The sequence below is a fragment of the Salmo salar genome, chromosome 11 (assembly GCF_965601325.2).
Source record: "Salmo salar chromosome 11, fSalSal1, whole genome shotgun sequence".
Classification (NCBI taxonomy): domain Eukaryota; kingdom Metazoa; phylum Chordata; class Actinopteri; order Salmoniformes; family Salmonidae; genus Salmo; species Salmo salar.
The window spans coordinates 26,575,166-26,592,171 of record NC_138301.1 but is presented as its reverse complement, the minus strand read 5'-3'; the positions used below and the strand labels follow the sequence as shown (position 1 = coordinate 26,592,171).

The 17,006-nt window shown below is 43.6% G+C and overlaps 1 protein-coding gene across 17 annotated transcripts in view; it reads right to left on the bottom strand.

The window, feature by feature from the left end:
* The window catches only part of LOC106587529 (SRY-box transcription factor 6), a 194,768-nt gene that overhangs the window by 126,886 nt on the left and 50,876 nt on the right, over positions 1–17,006 (bottom strand). For 3 of the 17 annotated variants that reach the window (XM_045689262.2, XM_082957836.1, XM_045689253.2), the window contains exon 1: positions 1,586–2,147. The exons of 4 other annotated variants lie outside the window; for them this stretch is intronic. In XM_045689262.2, coding sequence (XP_045545218.1) covers positions 1,586–1,677 — 92 coding nt within the window. In that variant the 5' untranslated portion in view covers positions 1,678–2,147. Of the gene's footprint in view, positions 1–1,585; positions 2,157–17,006 lie in introns of those variants that run through there. 10 more of the 17 variants (XM_045689250.2, XM_045689248.2, XM_045689263.2 and 7 more) reach the window with 8 other exon arrangements.

Genomic DNA, 17,006 nt, shown 5'->3' with positions numbered 1-17,006 from the left:
CTACACAAAGAAGATACAGGCTTTACTCCAGAGCACAAGTCAGGGCTCACCCACATAGTGGGAGAGAGAAAGAGTTTATATAAGTTCTAGTATTCAATGTAGTTTAAGCAATCTACAATACATAAAAAAAAAAAAAATGTAACTCATTTCAGGACTGAAGGCCATATATCTTTACATTTGAAAATATCTTGAATTTCCTTTCAATAGACATTCAATATTGTCTATCTATTACAGATACTGTAGATGAGCCTGAGATTGGCTGTACAAAATACAAAGGGAAAATATAACAAATACATTCAAAAGTGAATTTTCCACAAAGGTGGAACTGTAAAGTATTTTGATTTTACAAAAGTGTGTAGAGAGATATTTTTCTGTCTTCCTCTAGAGGTCTTTGTAACCTCCTATTTCCCCCACTGTTGTCCCAGGTGATATAGCAGGGATCGACAGGGTCTTCCCCTGGCATAATAACATGTTGCTACCTGACAGCTCCCAGCTGGAAAATTACTGACACACTCACTGCCGTTTAGCACAATTAAATGATCGCCTTCCATTGTGACTGTGTTTTAGATGAACCTGGCACCCCATACATAAACATATAATAATGATTCAGCTTCTACCGCTCTCCTTCACTCTCTATATAAAGCGTGCACACACACACACACACACACACACACACACATTCCACAGCAGCTAACACTACCTACGAGACCCAGTAACTGAAAAATCGATGGAGAGGAACTCCTTACTTCCTACATTCTAAAATGGCTACAATATTTGAACATAAACCCATCTACTGTATGATGATGATGAGATGTGAACTCATATTCTTTTTGAAGTCTATTTCACAGTTTATTTATGATAATCAGATTTATTTTATATTATTTAGATTTTATGGATTCTACAAACAAATGGCTCTGCTAGACACTAGCTTTTTTTCGAGAAAAAAAAAAATATATAGATGTTCAAATTAAAAGTTAAAATGAACATTTCACTTCCATGATATCTATTTCAGACAATAATATAAAAATGTAATCCAAGGAGAAAAATTCAAGTGGACAAAGTAATTATGGGTAAATGATATAAAAATATTGCAAATGGCTGGGGAAATACATACACCCTAACAACGTAGCTGGAGAGAGTTGTTCCTCTATAAATGTTGACCTTCCCCCTTCAAAAAGTCAACTCAATTACACAAGCACTTCATCCCCACTTCACTCACTCTCCTGATGCTTTCTCTATTAGAAACCACCGTAGTTACTCCGTCTAAAACCCACACTCAAAAAGACAGCCACCCAGAGCAAATTAAGCAAGCCTCCTCAAGTGCACACTTTAGATATAGAGCACAGCATCCATAATTACTTTGCACAGTAAATTATTTGCAATAATATCCTGTTGGAGGAGCCGTCTTCCGTCTCACTTTAAACACTTGTGCAGTTGGATTAGTTAGACAGCCTGGTTGGTGTCCTGCCCCCCCCTTGCTAGCTGCTAGGCAGAGCCTGACAACAGAGGCTGATGCAGGTGTGAAAGCACTGAAGTGGCTCTGTCTGTCTGTCTACCCAGTGAGGGTCGAGGAGCACACACTTACAAACTGAGCCGCTCGTCTCCACCGATGGCCCCCTCCGCCATTGGTCCTCCTTCTCCCGATCCAAGAGAGACAACTTCAACGCTGGATGGCATAACACCTCCTCAGTTCACCAGGAGCCAGAGGGGTACTCACACTCTCTCTCTCTCTCTCTCTCTCTCTCTCTCTCTCACACAGACACACACACACTCTCTCTCACACACACACACTCTCTCTCACACACACACACTCTCACATGCACAACTACAAACACTCACGTACACTCGCTGACAGGCCAAGCGTCCAGTGCAGTCCTTTTCCTGTCTGTTCTACAGTACTCTGTCTCAGATGGCATCCACGAGGAGAAGTAGAGGACAGAACTAAAGGACAGAACTAAAGGACAGAACAATAGGACAGCCAGGAGCAGCACACATAGGAGCAGCACCCACAATAAAGAACAGCACCAGAACTACTGCACCACCTCAGCACTACCACTCTCTCGTCCAGCCAGCAGTCTGGAGCTAAAGAGATTGAGAGGCAAGAGAAGCTACTTGTTTTTTCCTTCTCTCTCTTTCTCTGTCTCTCTCCCTCTTACACTCCCCTGCTCTCTCTCTCGCTGAACGTGTAGAGGTCTGGGCCTTCTGGGGGATGAAGTTCCCAAAGTGCCTTCTGTCACTGCCACTGCAGTTAAGCAAACTTTACAGCCAGTCAAGCCATCAACCAACACAGGCTATTCGCTGAGCAACAGTGGAGCTTTGTGGCTCCCCTCCCAGTTGACAGTAAGTTATGAGCCCTTTGTGAGTGCAGGGGAAGGAAAACAGAGATCGGAATTTGGCAGGAACATAATAATACAGAATTCTCCTGTCTGTGGAACCTGAAGTTTTCATGGAAACAATCAAGCATTGTTGGGGTAAAGAAAAGCGACTGACAGATGAAATATAGTGGGGGGCCCTTTTAGGAAAACAGTCAACAAAGCGCCATTCAGGCCAGGTCCTTTCTGTCATTTATAAAGATAACTTCTATGCACTTGAGAGTTTAGAGCAAAGAGTTCAGATTGAACAAACCAAGTGTAACATCTCCCACAGTCCACAGTGCAGAGAGCTGTGGAGAGGGCTGGGGGTGCCAAACAAGTAGGACTGGGGCTGCCAGGCATCACAAGTTTCCTAGAGATACACAATGAGTATATAGGGGACAGAGGGGGAGGAGAGAAAAAGGGCCCCTGAAAAAATGCAGAGAGCCGCGCCAAAAGAGCAGGAACAATGGCTAATTATGAAGGAGTAATGTTGCAGGGGGACAGAAAAAGAGAGGGACACTGGAGACACAGAATGGATTATGAAAGTGGGGGGGGGTATTCTTCTGCATGGCAGGAGAACTGTGGGCCTCAGTCTTTGGCCTGCTCCTTATGAGGTCATCATTGGCAGCCATTGCCCAGAAAAGTTTGGTTGGTACAACTGCCGTTTGGACATCTGGAATGTCGGCACACAGTGGCCTGCTTTCTCCGCAACTATCCTGATTCTTTATTTTCCAAAAATAGGATGCTTCGCCAGCGCTGGTCACTCAAATTGGAAAATGTACAACGTCTAATGAAAAGAATAGCAGTTTTGTTCTCTTTCATTCTCATCTCATAAATGGATTTCTGCAAGGGGGGGGGGAATGAGGAAATTACCTACAACGCTGCTTTGATTAAGCGGCTCTATTCTAGGGATTGGCTGGACAACAGCTCATTAGTTACAGTTAGTCCCACCCCTAATTCTTTGGGGATTTGTTTTCTTTCATTCTTTCTTTCTCTGTCTTTCTCTCACTCACTCATGAATTGAAAGAATTCATTGGGCGCGCAAACAAGGCACACAAATGTGTCCACCTTTGTCACTGGACGTTTTTCTCTATCTTATTGCCTTGTATGTTCTCTGAGGGACTGAGGGGGGGTGAGAAAGTGATGCCTGGTATAAAGGGAGGGAGGGAGCTACGGAGGGAGGGAAAGGGCCATATTCTGAGAGTGGCAACGTTTCATGTGACACGTCAATCGGAAAATCAAAACAGGGGTAGTTCATTTGCTCCACCCAGATGAGACCATGTAGAAGGAACTGATGAATAGAGGTCAGGCAGGCCACACCTCACAGATTTATGATTAAGCCTTATTATGTTGGGAAACTGACATTGATTGCCGATTTAAACCACTGAAACCAATTCATTTGCCCTTGTTGAATAGAAAGCATGGTCAACAGTGTGTAACGCTGTGACAGGTCGGACGGGAGGGCCGAATCAAAGTGAGCGGCTAAACGAATGCTTGGCAGCCGGCTCTGTTTGGAGGTGGTTAAAAGTTATCCTGCTGACTGACAGCCTATACAGAGAAAAAGAGGCTGCAAGGAGAAACGAGATCTGAGGAGCCAAACCAGAACCACCTGCCATTGATCTGAGTAATTGCCCAAGAATTTGGTTCACAGAAGACATGTACAGCCCCTGTTTTAGCAATGCTTCACTCACAGAGCGGCACGGAGAAAACCACTATAACTGAATGGGAAACACAGTCTAATAAAATCAGGGAGCTGACAGACATGGTTGAAGAGAAATATGTGCAGTATATGCAGTCTGAGAGAACAGGCTCTGTACAGGATTAGCCGCTGACTGATACAGAAAATGTCTCACCAGTGGGCTGTTAACCATGTGTCTGACCACTGATACTACGCTCAAACTCACACTGCATTCATCTATTTGTCAAGATGCCAAATAAAAAGACATGGTAGGCCTCTGTCGAAATATAAATCTCACCGCAAATGATAAACTCACTGTAATCTATTACCTACAAAAACAGAAAATAAGACTTCTTTCTGCCTGGTCAGCAGTAAGTAGGTTTTGATGGGGAAATGGGGCCTTTATTTCCCCTCTCACTATCTCCATCACAGCCCCAGGCCTCTGGTAGTTTCTGGTAGTCAGAGCCAGTCATGTTGACGAACACCTTGGTGGGAGAGGTTTCTCTTCTTTCCTGGCAGACGCAGACCACGCATGCATCATGACAGGCTTTCAGAATGAAATCATTAACTAAATTGCTTTCTTAAAACACCACAAGTGTGAGCCAGGGGTTTGTGTCTGTGTCTGGCCGGTGGCCACGTCCCTCTGGTTCCCAGGCAGCCTCTCAGGCAGCCTCTGCCCGGCTCTGTTGTGGTTCCCTGCTACCACATTCATTACGCTCAGCGCAGCCCGGCTCAGCCTCAGACTCGCTACACTGTGGTGGGGCTCACTCACTGGACCAGTAGGAAATCATCTGGTCATCTCAAACTACTCCTCCATTTCAGACGGCCCCGCTCCGCACAAAGAGGCCCTTTGTCCCAGGACGTTCATGACCACGCTTTACATCTCAATCAGTGAATCAATCAAAAACATAGAAACACATCTGGTTTTATGGGGTTTTAAAGTCTGAAGGGGGTTGTCTGAACGACTGACTCAACATTACACACATTTACACTGCTTTATTACCAAACACTGTGACCGACATCACATAATGACACAAAGCTGCAGTTCCTAACAACACTTCATTTATTTTTTAAACATCATTAAAATAGCATTCTGGTGTGTCTAGCTATGCCATGGCAGTTAACAGGGAAATGATAGTCTTGTATTTCTATATCTCTTACAAACAAACGTTTAAAAGACTAGCTACTGAAAACGGAAAGCTGGGGGACAAAATCAACTGAAAAGTCAACATCCTAAAACACACAGAGAGAGAGAGAGGGAGACTGTAAAAGTAAATTATGCAACAAACAAAAACAGAAGACAGGGCCGTGGTCTTTGGAAATACTGTCTCTATCTGACTCAAATAGACTTAAATAAGCAGCAAACAGAAAAAGGCAAATAACTGGTGAAGGCCGGACAAATAGTGGATAGTGATTGTAGCTGAGCTGTAAGAGAGGATAACGAGCCGCCAGCCCCCACCTCCCCCCACCCTCCGCCCCGGCCCTCTATCTGTCCTTCTCTCACTAGGCTCAAGGTAGCAGATGTGTCTTTCACAGCCTGTGGCGTGTGCAACCAATCTGCAAACAATAGCTGGGACTTGAAAAAGGTTGACTGTCTGTCGCAACATACCGGTTAGGAGAGAGGTGAAAACACAGTCCACACCACGCTGCAAACGCACGCCCTACAGCGGTTTCTCCTCTGACATGTCACTCCAGCCTAACTATAGGTGTGACTGTGAGAATGTGTGTGTGTGTGTTAGTGGGCCACTACCATGCTATTTAAGCCCGTCAGTAAGCCCATTACACCAGTGTAAGTCACCTCCCTGACCTCCCGTTGAGATGTACAATCCTATTAACCTAATAATATACATGGAGCCGGCTACAGTGGCCACAGGTCCGCGTGCGAAAGCCGTCTCTGAGTCTTAAACACCACAGTCAGCCATGACAGAGAAACAGATACAGACACAGCCATGACCTCTGACCACACCTCTCTCTTTGTCTGTACTGTAGACAGGACACTGGACAGGACACTGGACAGGACACTGGTCAGGACCACAAGTTCAATCTGAGTTCATTATGGACTCTCTATTGGTCAATGACTGGAGTCAATGCAGTAATAGACATTAGAATGGCATTTCTCTTTATCTATTCCAGTAGACATCGACAGTGTTAAGAGAACGCTGAAGTGACTGATGTTCAGAGAGAGAAGGTACTGTTGGCATCTCAGTTGATCTCTACACTGTAAATATCCTGCATTATTAATTGCATGACACACTGGTTCAATATGGATTGGATTTCACAATGCCAAAGTAAAAGCCAGTGTGTATGTATGGGAGGTAAGAGCTGGCTCCTCTCTCTGTTTAGTGTGTGTGTGTGTGTGTGTGTGTGTGTGTGTGTGTGTGTGTGTGTGTGTGTGTGTGTGTGTGTGTGTGTGTGTGTGTGTGTGTGTGTGTGTGTGTGTGTGTGTGTGTGTGTGTATGAGTGTGAGAGTACACTGAGTTCCTCCCAGGTTTATGACAGTAGTAATAAGCTAGCCTGCAGGCCACAAACAGACAAATGAGGAGGACTGGAATACATTATTAGAGCTCATCAATGAGGAGGACTGGAATACATTATTAGAGCTCATCAATGAGGAGGACTGGAATACATTATTAGAGCTCATCAATGAGGAGGACTGGAATACATTATTAGAGCTCATCAATGAGGAGGACTGGAATACATTATTAGAGCTCATCAATGAGGAGGACTGGAATACATTATTAGAGCTCATCAATGAGGAGGACTGGAATACATTATTAGAGCTCATCAATGAGGAGGACTGGAATACATTATTAGAGCTCATCAATGATCTCTATACCGGAGCTGGACTGATGACTTAGTTTGTGTCGTCTCTTCTTAAAAACAAAATAGAAATATTATGGGTACAATATGAAAATATTTTTAAAGAGAACAACAGAATTATTTACATAAAAGGATAGATTATATTAATTTGAAATCAGTGGGTCGTTCCACAGATTATACAAAATAAAAAATAATGTCCTGTGACTAGGAAATGTGTCTTATCACAAAATGAGACATTTAGATATTTCTAATATGTAAAAGCATTAATAACTATTCAGTTAGTATTCAGTAACTATTCAGTTGTCTGTTCTCAGGCTGAACAAAGCCATGAAAATAAGGTACTGTACTGTACGGTCTCGCAATATTCAGGATTGTGCAGTCTTTTTAAAACGATAAAAAACACATTGTATTGAGCGATATGAAAGCATAATGTCCTCCGGGTGTCAGTCAGCTCAACAGTGAGTGCAGCGGAGAGACCATGTCAGGGTAAATATTTAACAGGCAGCCATTTAAACCAATAGAACTGCAGGAGAGTGAGGAGCCAACGCATGTCAGGAGACATAGGCTGTCCTAGACTACAGGACTGCTTTGTACAGACACAATGAATAGGAGCGGACGCACTGATCTGTCCACTGCATTCATCTATTATAAATGCACATGTTGCCTTCACGCTGTGCAGTTAAATATATATATGCTACTGTAACTATGTGTACAACTATAGCTGAATGTGTAGAAATGCTGCGTATGAGGAGTGTATGTGTGGCTGCGTGTGTGTATATGAGTGTGTGTGTGCGTGTGTGGTGCACGAGGATGTGTGTCTATCTTTGTTCTTTGGGAGGGCCTCCCCAGGTTCCTGCAGTGTAATGTACAAATCCCCTGTAAGACATCAGAAAAGTATCACTCAGCCAGTCAGCCAGTCAGCCAGTCAGCCAGCTAGTCAGCCAGTCACTCTAAGAACGGGACAGCCGGCTATAAATGGCAGGTACAGCTCACAAGCTAAAAATAAAGGGGGGCTGTGGTTTTTAGGAATGGTGTTCCTGAATTAAACACAACAGGAGCCAAACACTAAATCAGAACGGCTTTGCCTCAGGCTTAATGTGAAAAACAAATGAACGTCAAAGCAAGGAGAGAGTTAGCTAACTCCTGAATAATGAATAAGGTAGACTCATGTTTTGCCCATCACTTAACTAGACTTGGCATGGAACAGAGTGTCTCACTAGATCTGTCTCTGACTACCTGTGTAATGAGTATCATGAAATGAACCACACTACAGAATTGAACATCTAAGAACGTCAGGAGAAGATTAAATTCTGGGAGTGAGGGAGAGATCATGTGCTGTGGCTTAGAGGCCCATCTGTACCTCTGTCAATAACTCCACACAGCAGAGGGTCTGGAGAGGAGACATCTCTAAAAGCTTTCTCTGAATCTGTCAAAATGTCCCACTTCCCCTTTCCGATGTGGCAGTCAGTCAGGCCCTGTGAAGTAGCTGTCTCTCCTCTCCTCTCTTCCACTCAGAGCCACTGGGGGATTGCATCATGGCAGGACAGGGCGTGAGACCATGGTAGTCACATACAGTAAGACCGTGGGCCTGCCAGTCTGTGGGGAAATACCTCATGTTGAATGATTCATAAACACCCTGCCTGTGTGTGTCTGTGTGTAGACGAGGCTGGCCAGTAGATAGAGCTCCATGCTGTGGGATAGTGGGAGCCCTGGCTGTGCTGTGCCCACTGCCTCCACAGTGAAGTGCAGCAGGCTAGCCCTGGCTGGTTAGAACTGGGACCAACAGCTGCAGCCTCTATGGCATCAGGCCGGTGCGCACGTACATGCGCATGCGCACACACACAGAGAGAGAGAGAGAGAGAGAGAGAGAGAGAGAGAGAGAGAGAGAGAGAGAGAGAGAGAGAGAAACAAGGCATATCATAATATGTTCCCCCCTTACTGGGGTGGCAGGGTAGCCTAGTGGTTAGAGCATTGGACTAGTAACCGAAAGGTTGCAAGTTCAAATCCCCGAGCTGACAAGGTACAAATCTGTTGTTCTGCCCCTGAACTGTTCCTAGGCCGTCATTGAAAATAAGAATTTGTTCTTAACTGACTTGCCTAGCTAAATAAAGGTAAATAAATAAATACTAAAGGCTATTATCCCTGACTAATGGCATACACTGGGCCTCTCTCATTACTGAAGTGGCTCTTTACTGGGGACCCTTGTTTCATACAGTTAGAGTTAATGCATTATGAACAGCCCACCAAGAGTAAGCAGTGATCTGCATATTCAATAACTTCTGTAATTATAGGCGCCAATCATCAGATGGATCTGATTGCAGGGGAAGAGGGGAGCAGAGCGGTCTGATTCCTGGAGGACAGAAGTCTAATCACAAAACTAACATGATAATTGAAATCTAAATTGAAAGGCTTGGCTCACGCCGAGAGTATGTCAGGAGTAGATTGTAGAGGTATAGGTGGCTGGAGAGTGAGGGAAAGAAAAAAAAGAGGGAGCGAGAGAAAGAGATATGGGGAAAGAGGCCATATTAATGGAGACTGTAAAACTGCCACACTGGTATTGCTTACTTATGGGTATCGGGGGCAGTGTCCATAGCACAACTACAGTAAGAAAATCATGTCTCTCAGCAGGGCCAAGAATGTTTCTGGAGAATGTACATCAGCACGAACGCGGCACAATATTCCAAGTTGTCACAGTTGGCCTTTTCTACCTGAATGGCCCCGGTTCTCTGAATGTAGTTTCCTGTTTTAAGAGGTAAATGTGAGGTACCTAACTGCTCGATTCTGCATGCACAACGTGCACATTGAGAGACACCTCTGTTTGAAGTTTCATAAAGAGGTCATCCTTGTGTTCCACTGACTGAGGACACACAGTTTTTCTCCCCAAAACATTCTGTCCAATTAAAGCTAATCTTATCAACAATCTCTTCTCAGATACACTACCATTCAAAAGTTTGGGGTCACTTAGAAATGTCCTTATTTTTGAAAGAAAAGCTCATTTTTTGGCCATTAAAATAACATCAAATTTATCCAAAATATAGTGTAGACATTGTTAATGTTGTAAATGAGTATTGTAGCTGAAAACTACTGATTTTCTATGGAATATCTACATAGGCGTACAGAGGCCCATTATCAGCAATCATCACTCCTGTGTTCCAATGGCATGTTGTGTAAGCTAATCCAAGTTTATCATTTTAAAAGGCTAATTGATTATTAGAAAACCCTTTTGCAATTATGTTAGCACAGCTGAAAACTGTTGTTCTGATTAAAGAAGCAATAAAACTGGCCTTCATTGACTAGTTGAGTATCTGGAGCATCAGCATTTGTGCGTTCGATTACAGGCTCAAATTGGCTAGAAACTTCTGCAACTCGTCAGTCTATTCTTGTTCTGAGAAATTAAGGCTATTCCATGCGAAAAATTGCCAAGAAACTGAACATCTCGTACAACGCTGTGTACTTCTCCCTTCACAGAACAGCACAAACTGGTTCTAACCAGAATAGAAAGAGGAGTGGGAGGCCCAACTGCACAACTGAGCAAGATGACAAGTACATTAGAGAGTCTAGTTTGAGAAACAGATGCCTCACAAGTTCTCAACTGGCAGGTTCATTAAATAGTACCCCGCAAAACACCAGTCTCAATGTCAACAGTGAGGAGGCGACTCCACTCTAATGTACTTGTCCTCTTGCTCAGTTGTGCACCGGGGCCTCCCACTTCTCTTTCTATTCTGGTCAGAGCCAGTTTGTGCTGTTCTGTGAAGGGAGTAGTACACAGCGTTGTACGAGATCTTCCGTTTCTTGGCAATTCCTTGCATTGAATATCCTTAATTTCTCAGAGCAAGAATAGACTGATGAGTTTCAGAAGAAAGTTCTTTGTTTCTAGCCATGTTGAGCCTCTAATCGAATGCACAAATGCTAATGTTCCAGATTTTATTTATTTATTTATTTCACCTTTATTAAACCAGGTAAGCCAGTTGAGAACAAGTTCTCATTTACAACTGCGACCTGGCCAAGATAAAGCAAAGCAGTGTGACACAAACAACAACACAGAGTCACACATGGAATAAACAAACATACAGTCAATAACATAATAAAAAAGTATATATACAGTGTGTGCAAATGAAGTAAGATTAGGGAGGTAAGGTAATAAATAGGCCGTAGTGGCGAAATAATTACAATTTCGCAAATAAGTACTGGAGTGATAGATGTGCAGAAGATGAATGTGCAAGTAGAGATACTGGGGTGCAAAGGAGCAAAACATATATTTTTAAATATAATAAAACAATAAATAACAATATGGGAATGAGGTAGTTGGATGGGCTATTTACAGATGGGCTATGTACAGGTGCAATGATCTGTAAGCTGCTCTGACAACTGATGCTTAAAGTTAGTGAGGGAGATATGAGTCTCCAGCTTCAGTGATTTTTGCAATTCATTCCAGCCATTGGTAGCAGAAAACTGGAAGGAAAGGTGGCCAAAGGAGGAATTGGCTTTGGGGGTGACCAGTGAAATATACTTGCAGGAGCACGTGCTACGGGTGGGTGCTGCTATGGTGACCAGTGAGCTGAGATAAGGCGGAGCTTTACCTAGTAGAGACTTATAGATGACCTGGAGTCAGTGGGTTTGGCGACGAATATGAAGCGAGGGCCAGCCAACGAGAGAATATACAGGTCGTAGTGGTGGGTAGTATATGGGGCTTTGGTGACAAAACGGATGGCACTGTGATAGACTGCATCCAATTTGCTGAGTAGAGTGTTGGAGGCTATTTTGTAAATGACATCGCCGAAGTCAAGGATCGGTAGGAAAATCAGTTTTACGAGGGTATGTTTGGCAGCATGAGTGTAGGATGCTTTGTTGTGAAATAGGAAGCCGATTCTAGATTTAATTTTGGATTGGAGATGCTTAATATGAGTCTGGAAGGAGGGTTTACAGTCTAACCAGACACCTAGGTATTTGTAGTTGTCCACATATTCTAAGTCAGAACCGTCCAGAGTAGTGATGCTAGGCGGGTGGGCGGGCAGGTGCGGGCAGCGATCGGTTGGAGAGCATGCATTTAGTTTTACTTACATTTAAGAGCAGTTGGAGGCCAAGGAAGGAGAGTTGTATGGCATTGAAGCTCGTCTGGAGGTTAGTTAACACAGTGTCCAAAGAAGGGCCAGAAGTATACATAATGGTGTCGTCTGCGTGGAGGTGGATCAGAGAATCACCAGCCGCAAGAGCGACATCATTGATGTACAGTATACAGAGAAAAGAGTCGGCCCGAGAATTGAACCCTGTGGCCCCATAGAGACTGCCAGAGGTCTGGACAACAGGCCCTCCGATTTGACACACTGAACTCTATCTGAGAAGTAGTTGGTGAACCATGCAAGGCAGTCATTTGAGAAACCAAGGCTGTTGACTCTGCCGATAAGAATGCGGTGATTGACAGAGTCGAAAGCTTTGGCTCGACCGATGAATACGGCTGCACAGTATTGTCTTTTGTCGATGGCGATTATGATATTGTTTAGGACCTTGAGCGTGGCTGAGGTGCACCTATAACCAGCTCGGAAACCAGATTGCATTGCGGAGAAGGTACGGTGGGATTCTAAATGATTGGTGATATGTTTGTTAACTTGGCTTTCGAAGATCTTAGAAAGGCAGGGTAGGATAGACATAGGTCTGTAACAGTTTGGGTCTAGACTGTCTCCCCCTTTGAAGAGGATCTCAGACGATACAAAAGAGAGGTTGAACAGGCTAGTAATAGGGGTTGCAACAATTGCAGCAGATCATTTTAGAAAGAGAGTGTCTAGATTGTCTAGCCCACCTGATTTGTAGGGGTCCAGATACTCAACAAGTCTAAAGAAGGCCAGATTTATTACTTCTTTAATCAGCACAACAGTTTCCAGCTGTGCTAACATAATTGCAAAACGGTTTTCTAACGATCAATTAGCCTTTTAAAATGATAAACTTGGATTAGCTAACACAACATGTCATTGGAACACAGGAGTGATGGTTGCTGATAATGGGCCTCTGTATGCCTATGTAGATATTCCATTAAAAATCAGCTGTTTCCAGCTACAATAGTCATTTACAACATTAACAATTTCTACATTGTATTTCTGATCAATTTGATGTTATTTTAATGGACAAAAAATGTGCTTTTCTTTCAAAAACAAGGACATTTCTAAGTGACCCCAAACATTTGAACGGTAGTGTACATGCGATCAGGAATGAGTCTGTGATGAGACTTGACTGGGTTGTTGGAAAACAGCTTTCCTTAGAGGACTCTGTGGACAGTTTGGCATTGTGTGGTAAGAAAAGACTAAAGGGAGAAATGAACCCATCTACCCCAGCCAGTCCGCTGTCCCTCCCGTTCTCCTCTCTCCTTCCCTGCTCTGCTATTTCTCCAGACTCTGGATTCATATTCCGCCCTCAATAACAGTTGATTAGTAATGCCAAATTCATTAACCTATACTGCTGTATCAGTGGCCTGGGCTATAAATTTGCTTAATGTGGGCAGACGTATGCAGCTGTAATAAGGGACATAAAACGTAAAGAGAAACACATACGCCCGTAGATCATAGAAGGTTATAACTCTGCAGTGGTTTAGGAGGACCCACTCTGGTCCAGACAGAGTATTCAGCTATCACATCAGCTCTTTGTGCTTTCTCTCTCCTCACAGGAACTTTTATACAACGATTAAAATAAAAAGGCGACACACAGTATATCAACCGTGTGTTTTCATTACTAACTCCTCAGGTTTTGGCAATGGAGTTATTGCGTTGGTTTGCTTTTATCATTTGTCATATATAATTGTGTGAAAGACTGTGTTAAGATATCATGTGTACCTGTTAGTACTAGGCATGGAATAGATCCTCTAACTCCTAGGGTGTGTTTGTGTAGAGAGATCATCCAAGAGGGAACGTTGTTATCAGAGCAGTGTGTAGACTAGAGGTGCCAGAAACAAACAGAGAAGCCGTCCGTTCCCCTCTCCTGCTGCACGGGGAAGAGGGAACAGGGATGGGAAAAGGCTGGAGGCACTTCAAGTAGCTTCTGACAGATCCTTCTAATTGGAGAAGTTATTTTTCCTCCAAGTCTCTGGTATAAATCTAGCTTGTGTTTATTTAGAGTCAGTAAGGACACAAGTAGGTTTTGGCCATGTGGCGTGTTTCCCCTCTCTCTCCCTTTCCCTAAACCGGCTCACGTCCCCCATACAGACCCTTTCTCTCGCTCGCTCTTCTCTCTCATTCCCTCCAGTTAGTGTGACTGACTTGTAAACTGCAGGTTCCGTGTCTGTGTTGAGCACATGGAAGCAGCACAAAACAAACTGCTATTGTAAAAAGGATGATGACTTCGGCTGTCCTATCCCCCAGTGGTCTCGTCTAACAGCTCACACCAAAGAGCCTATTAGGCCTGGATTCCACGCCGTTGTTAAAAAGGGTCTTGTCCTTTCAGAACACTCTCTCTCCTGCTTTCTATTTTTTCAAGCCAAGGTGGTGGAGGAACACAAGTCCATTGTTCCCTCGCAGATGGAAGTTTGAGTTACTACGGCAACAGCTCTAATCCTTCTTTTTCCCACCTTTCTTCATATTAATGGCCTATCAAGTGCTACCTTTTAAGTCAGTTGCCAGCGTTCCGCGAGCACAGCTCCCTCGCCTTAAATTACATATGATTCTATTCGTACATAGAAAACATGATGAGCTAATCAAAATGTGCTAAATAATGACGTACTGTGAGCAACTATTCCTTATCCTGAGGCCTGGTCTAAGAATAACAATAATGAGGCCATTATTAAGGATCTGACTTTAAAATGCTGCCCTGCCACCAAAACAGAGACATAATTGTTCTGGTGTTGTCCACACAATCAACAACTCATTGTTGTGGACTTGAGAACTAAGGGAGCGGAGAATGGGTCCCATAATGATTGGTCTGTGCTGCCATGCAGGCCCTGTATAGAATTGTCCACAGAAGAATATCCTTGATAGACTGCTGATTTGTTGAAAATGGTGTGAATGAAGACAACTGTCTGGCTTTTTAGAAAAATGTCCTCTTTTCTGTCCGTCTCTCTCGCTGCTCAAATAGCCACCAAGCCTCATTAGAGCAGGGCCATTCATATGGTGAAAGGCTGGGAGTCACACAGACCCTTCTGAGGGGACATGGAGAGTAGCAGCTAGCTAGATGCTTGAATAGGCCCAGATCTACTCCTTTCACTCATCTCTCCCTGAGGAAAGGGAAATGGCTCTATGGTCAGCCTTAAAAGACAGAGAAACCCTCCTAACTAACATGTCAAAAAGGTTTCTTAAGCAATATAAATAATCATGGAGAATAACATCAACTCAATGCGGCTGAGATGTGTTATCTTGATTAGATTCCAGCACATTTAAAAAGCAAAGAATTGTATCTATAGATACATTTTCAGCTTTAATCACAATCATATTGAGGTTAATAAACACTCACATGGAAGGTGATAATTGTAGATTAAGTTGTAAGGGCTGAAAGAAACGTTAAGTGAGATGTTTTGCGTCTACATTTAACGTGTGAAAGCTCAGTGGGGTTGGCCAAACGAGGAGCTGCACCTTTTAAATGTGCTCCATTGTGAGGCAGGGGAGAGCAAGGGAGAGCAGGGGAGAGCAAGGGAGAGCAGGGGAGAGCAGGGGAGAGGAGAAGGAATGCTAAGTGGGCCCCTTTGCCTAGTCAACCTTCAGTGGGTTGCATTTATCTTCATCGTGTTAGACTAAATGAATTAACAATCTCCATGTTACACACTTTCTCCTTTCATTACATCAAATAATGGGAGAGATGCAGGAGGAGGTCCTCTCTACTGGGATTAGCCAGGAACTGTTACAGATCTCTCTCTGTCACACACACACACACACACACACACACACACACACACACACACACACACACACACACACACACACACACACACACACACAATCTGCTAAAATATAATCACATGTTCTTCATAAATATGCAGCTAAATTGAAACACTGCTTCTCTAAAACAAAGTTGGCTTCTAATGTGAGTAAGAACAGATCCTATTCCACTAAAATACATTGTGCACTAACTGTATAATTTAGTGAATTCTTTCACTTTGTTGCAGACGTACTGCTCTGCATGTGAGATTTAAACAGACTGTCATTATTTTCTAAGACAGTACAAAGGCTCCATGCTACATTATTAATATAAAGTTAACCTGTTTAAAGTTCTCCCTGGTGTATTTTTCACAATGACTATTCCTCTGCCTGCATCAGCACGCATTAACAACCAGCATCATTTTCTAAACTGAAAATGGGAGATTGGTACATTTTACAGCTATTGCAACTATGAGTCAAAACAAGAAGTGATGACTCATTAGTGTAAAATAATGACTAGTCTGCCCAGCGATATGTTAGTGAGTGACGCAGATGAGTGACGCAGATATGAAATGTGAAAAGTCATCTTAAACATCTGCCCCTCTGTCAGAGCAGAAGTGGAACTTCTGGGCCACACAGCTGGGGAGACGACTGAGTTTAATAGACAACATGTCCTTTCAGAGTACTACACAGAAATAGATGTATTAACGAGGCACAAGGCAGAGTTGCTGTCATACTTTCACATAATTGCACTGACAGAGCCCGCTTTGACCCAATTCAGTTGCTTAAGAAAATGTGTTGTGGTGCTAGCTACACTGAAGAAACATGGTCCGTCTCCCATACCCCTCCCCTCCTGTTTCTCCCTCCCATTCTCCCTCTCCCTCCGACCCTCCCTCCCCAGGACACAACAAGCCATGGCCAAGCAAAAGGCCAAACCCTGAGGCAAAGCCTGCCTTTAATCTTGGCCTGATTGTTGAGACCTCTGTCCTCCAATCACCCGAGCATGTGTGCGTGATATCGTTCCACTGGCTCTTCTCATTTAATTAAAACAGACATTGACAGAAGGATGTGGATTAGGAACCGTAATGATGCATTTACTTCAATTAATCGCAGTGTTCTCTCAGAGTAATGATTCCGACAAAGAACAAAAGGATAATGCTACGAAAGAGGCTAGCAGTCAAAGGTCATGTTTTGTCTATGTGGGTCGATTTGGGTCTTCAAGTTATTGGGCTGTAAGAATCTCAGTTGGATTTAAGAGGTGTTGCTTTCTTCAGCCCTCCCCCACCCTCTGTTCAGCTAGATATCTGCCCAACTGGTGCTGCT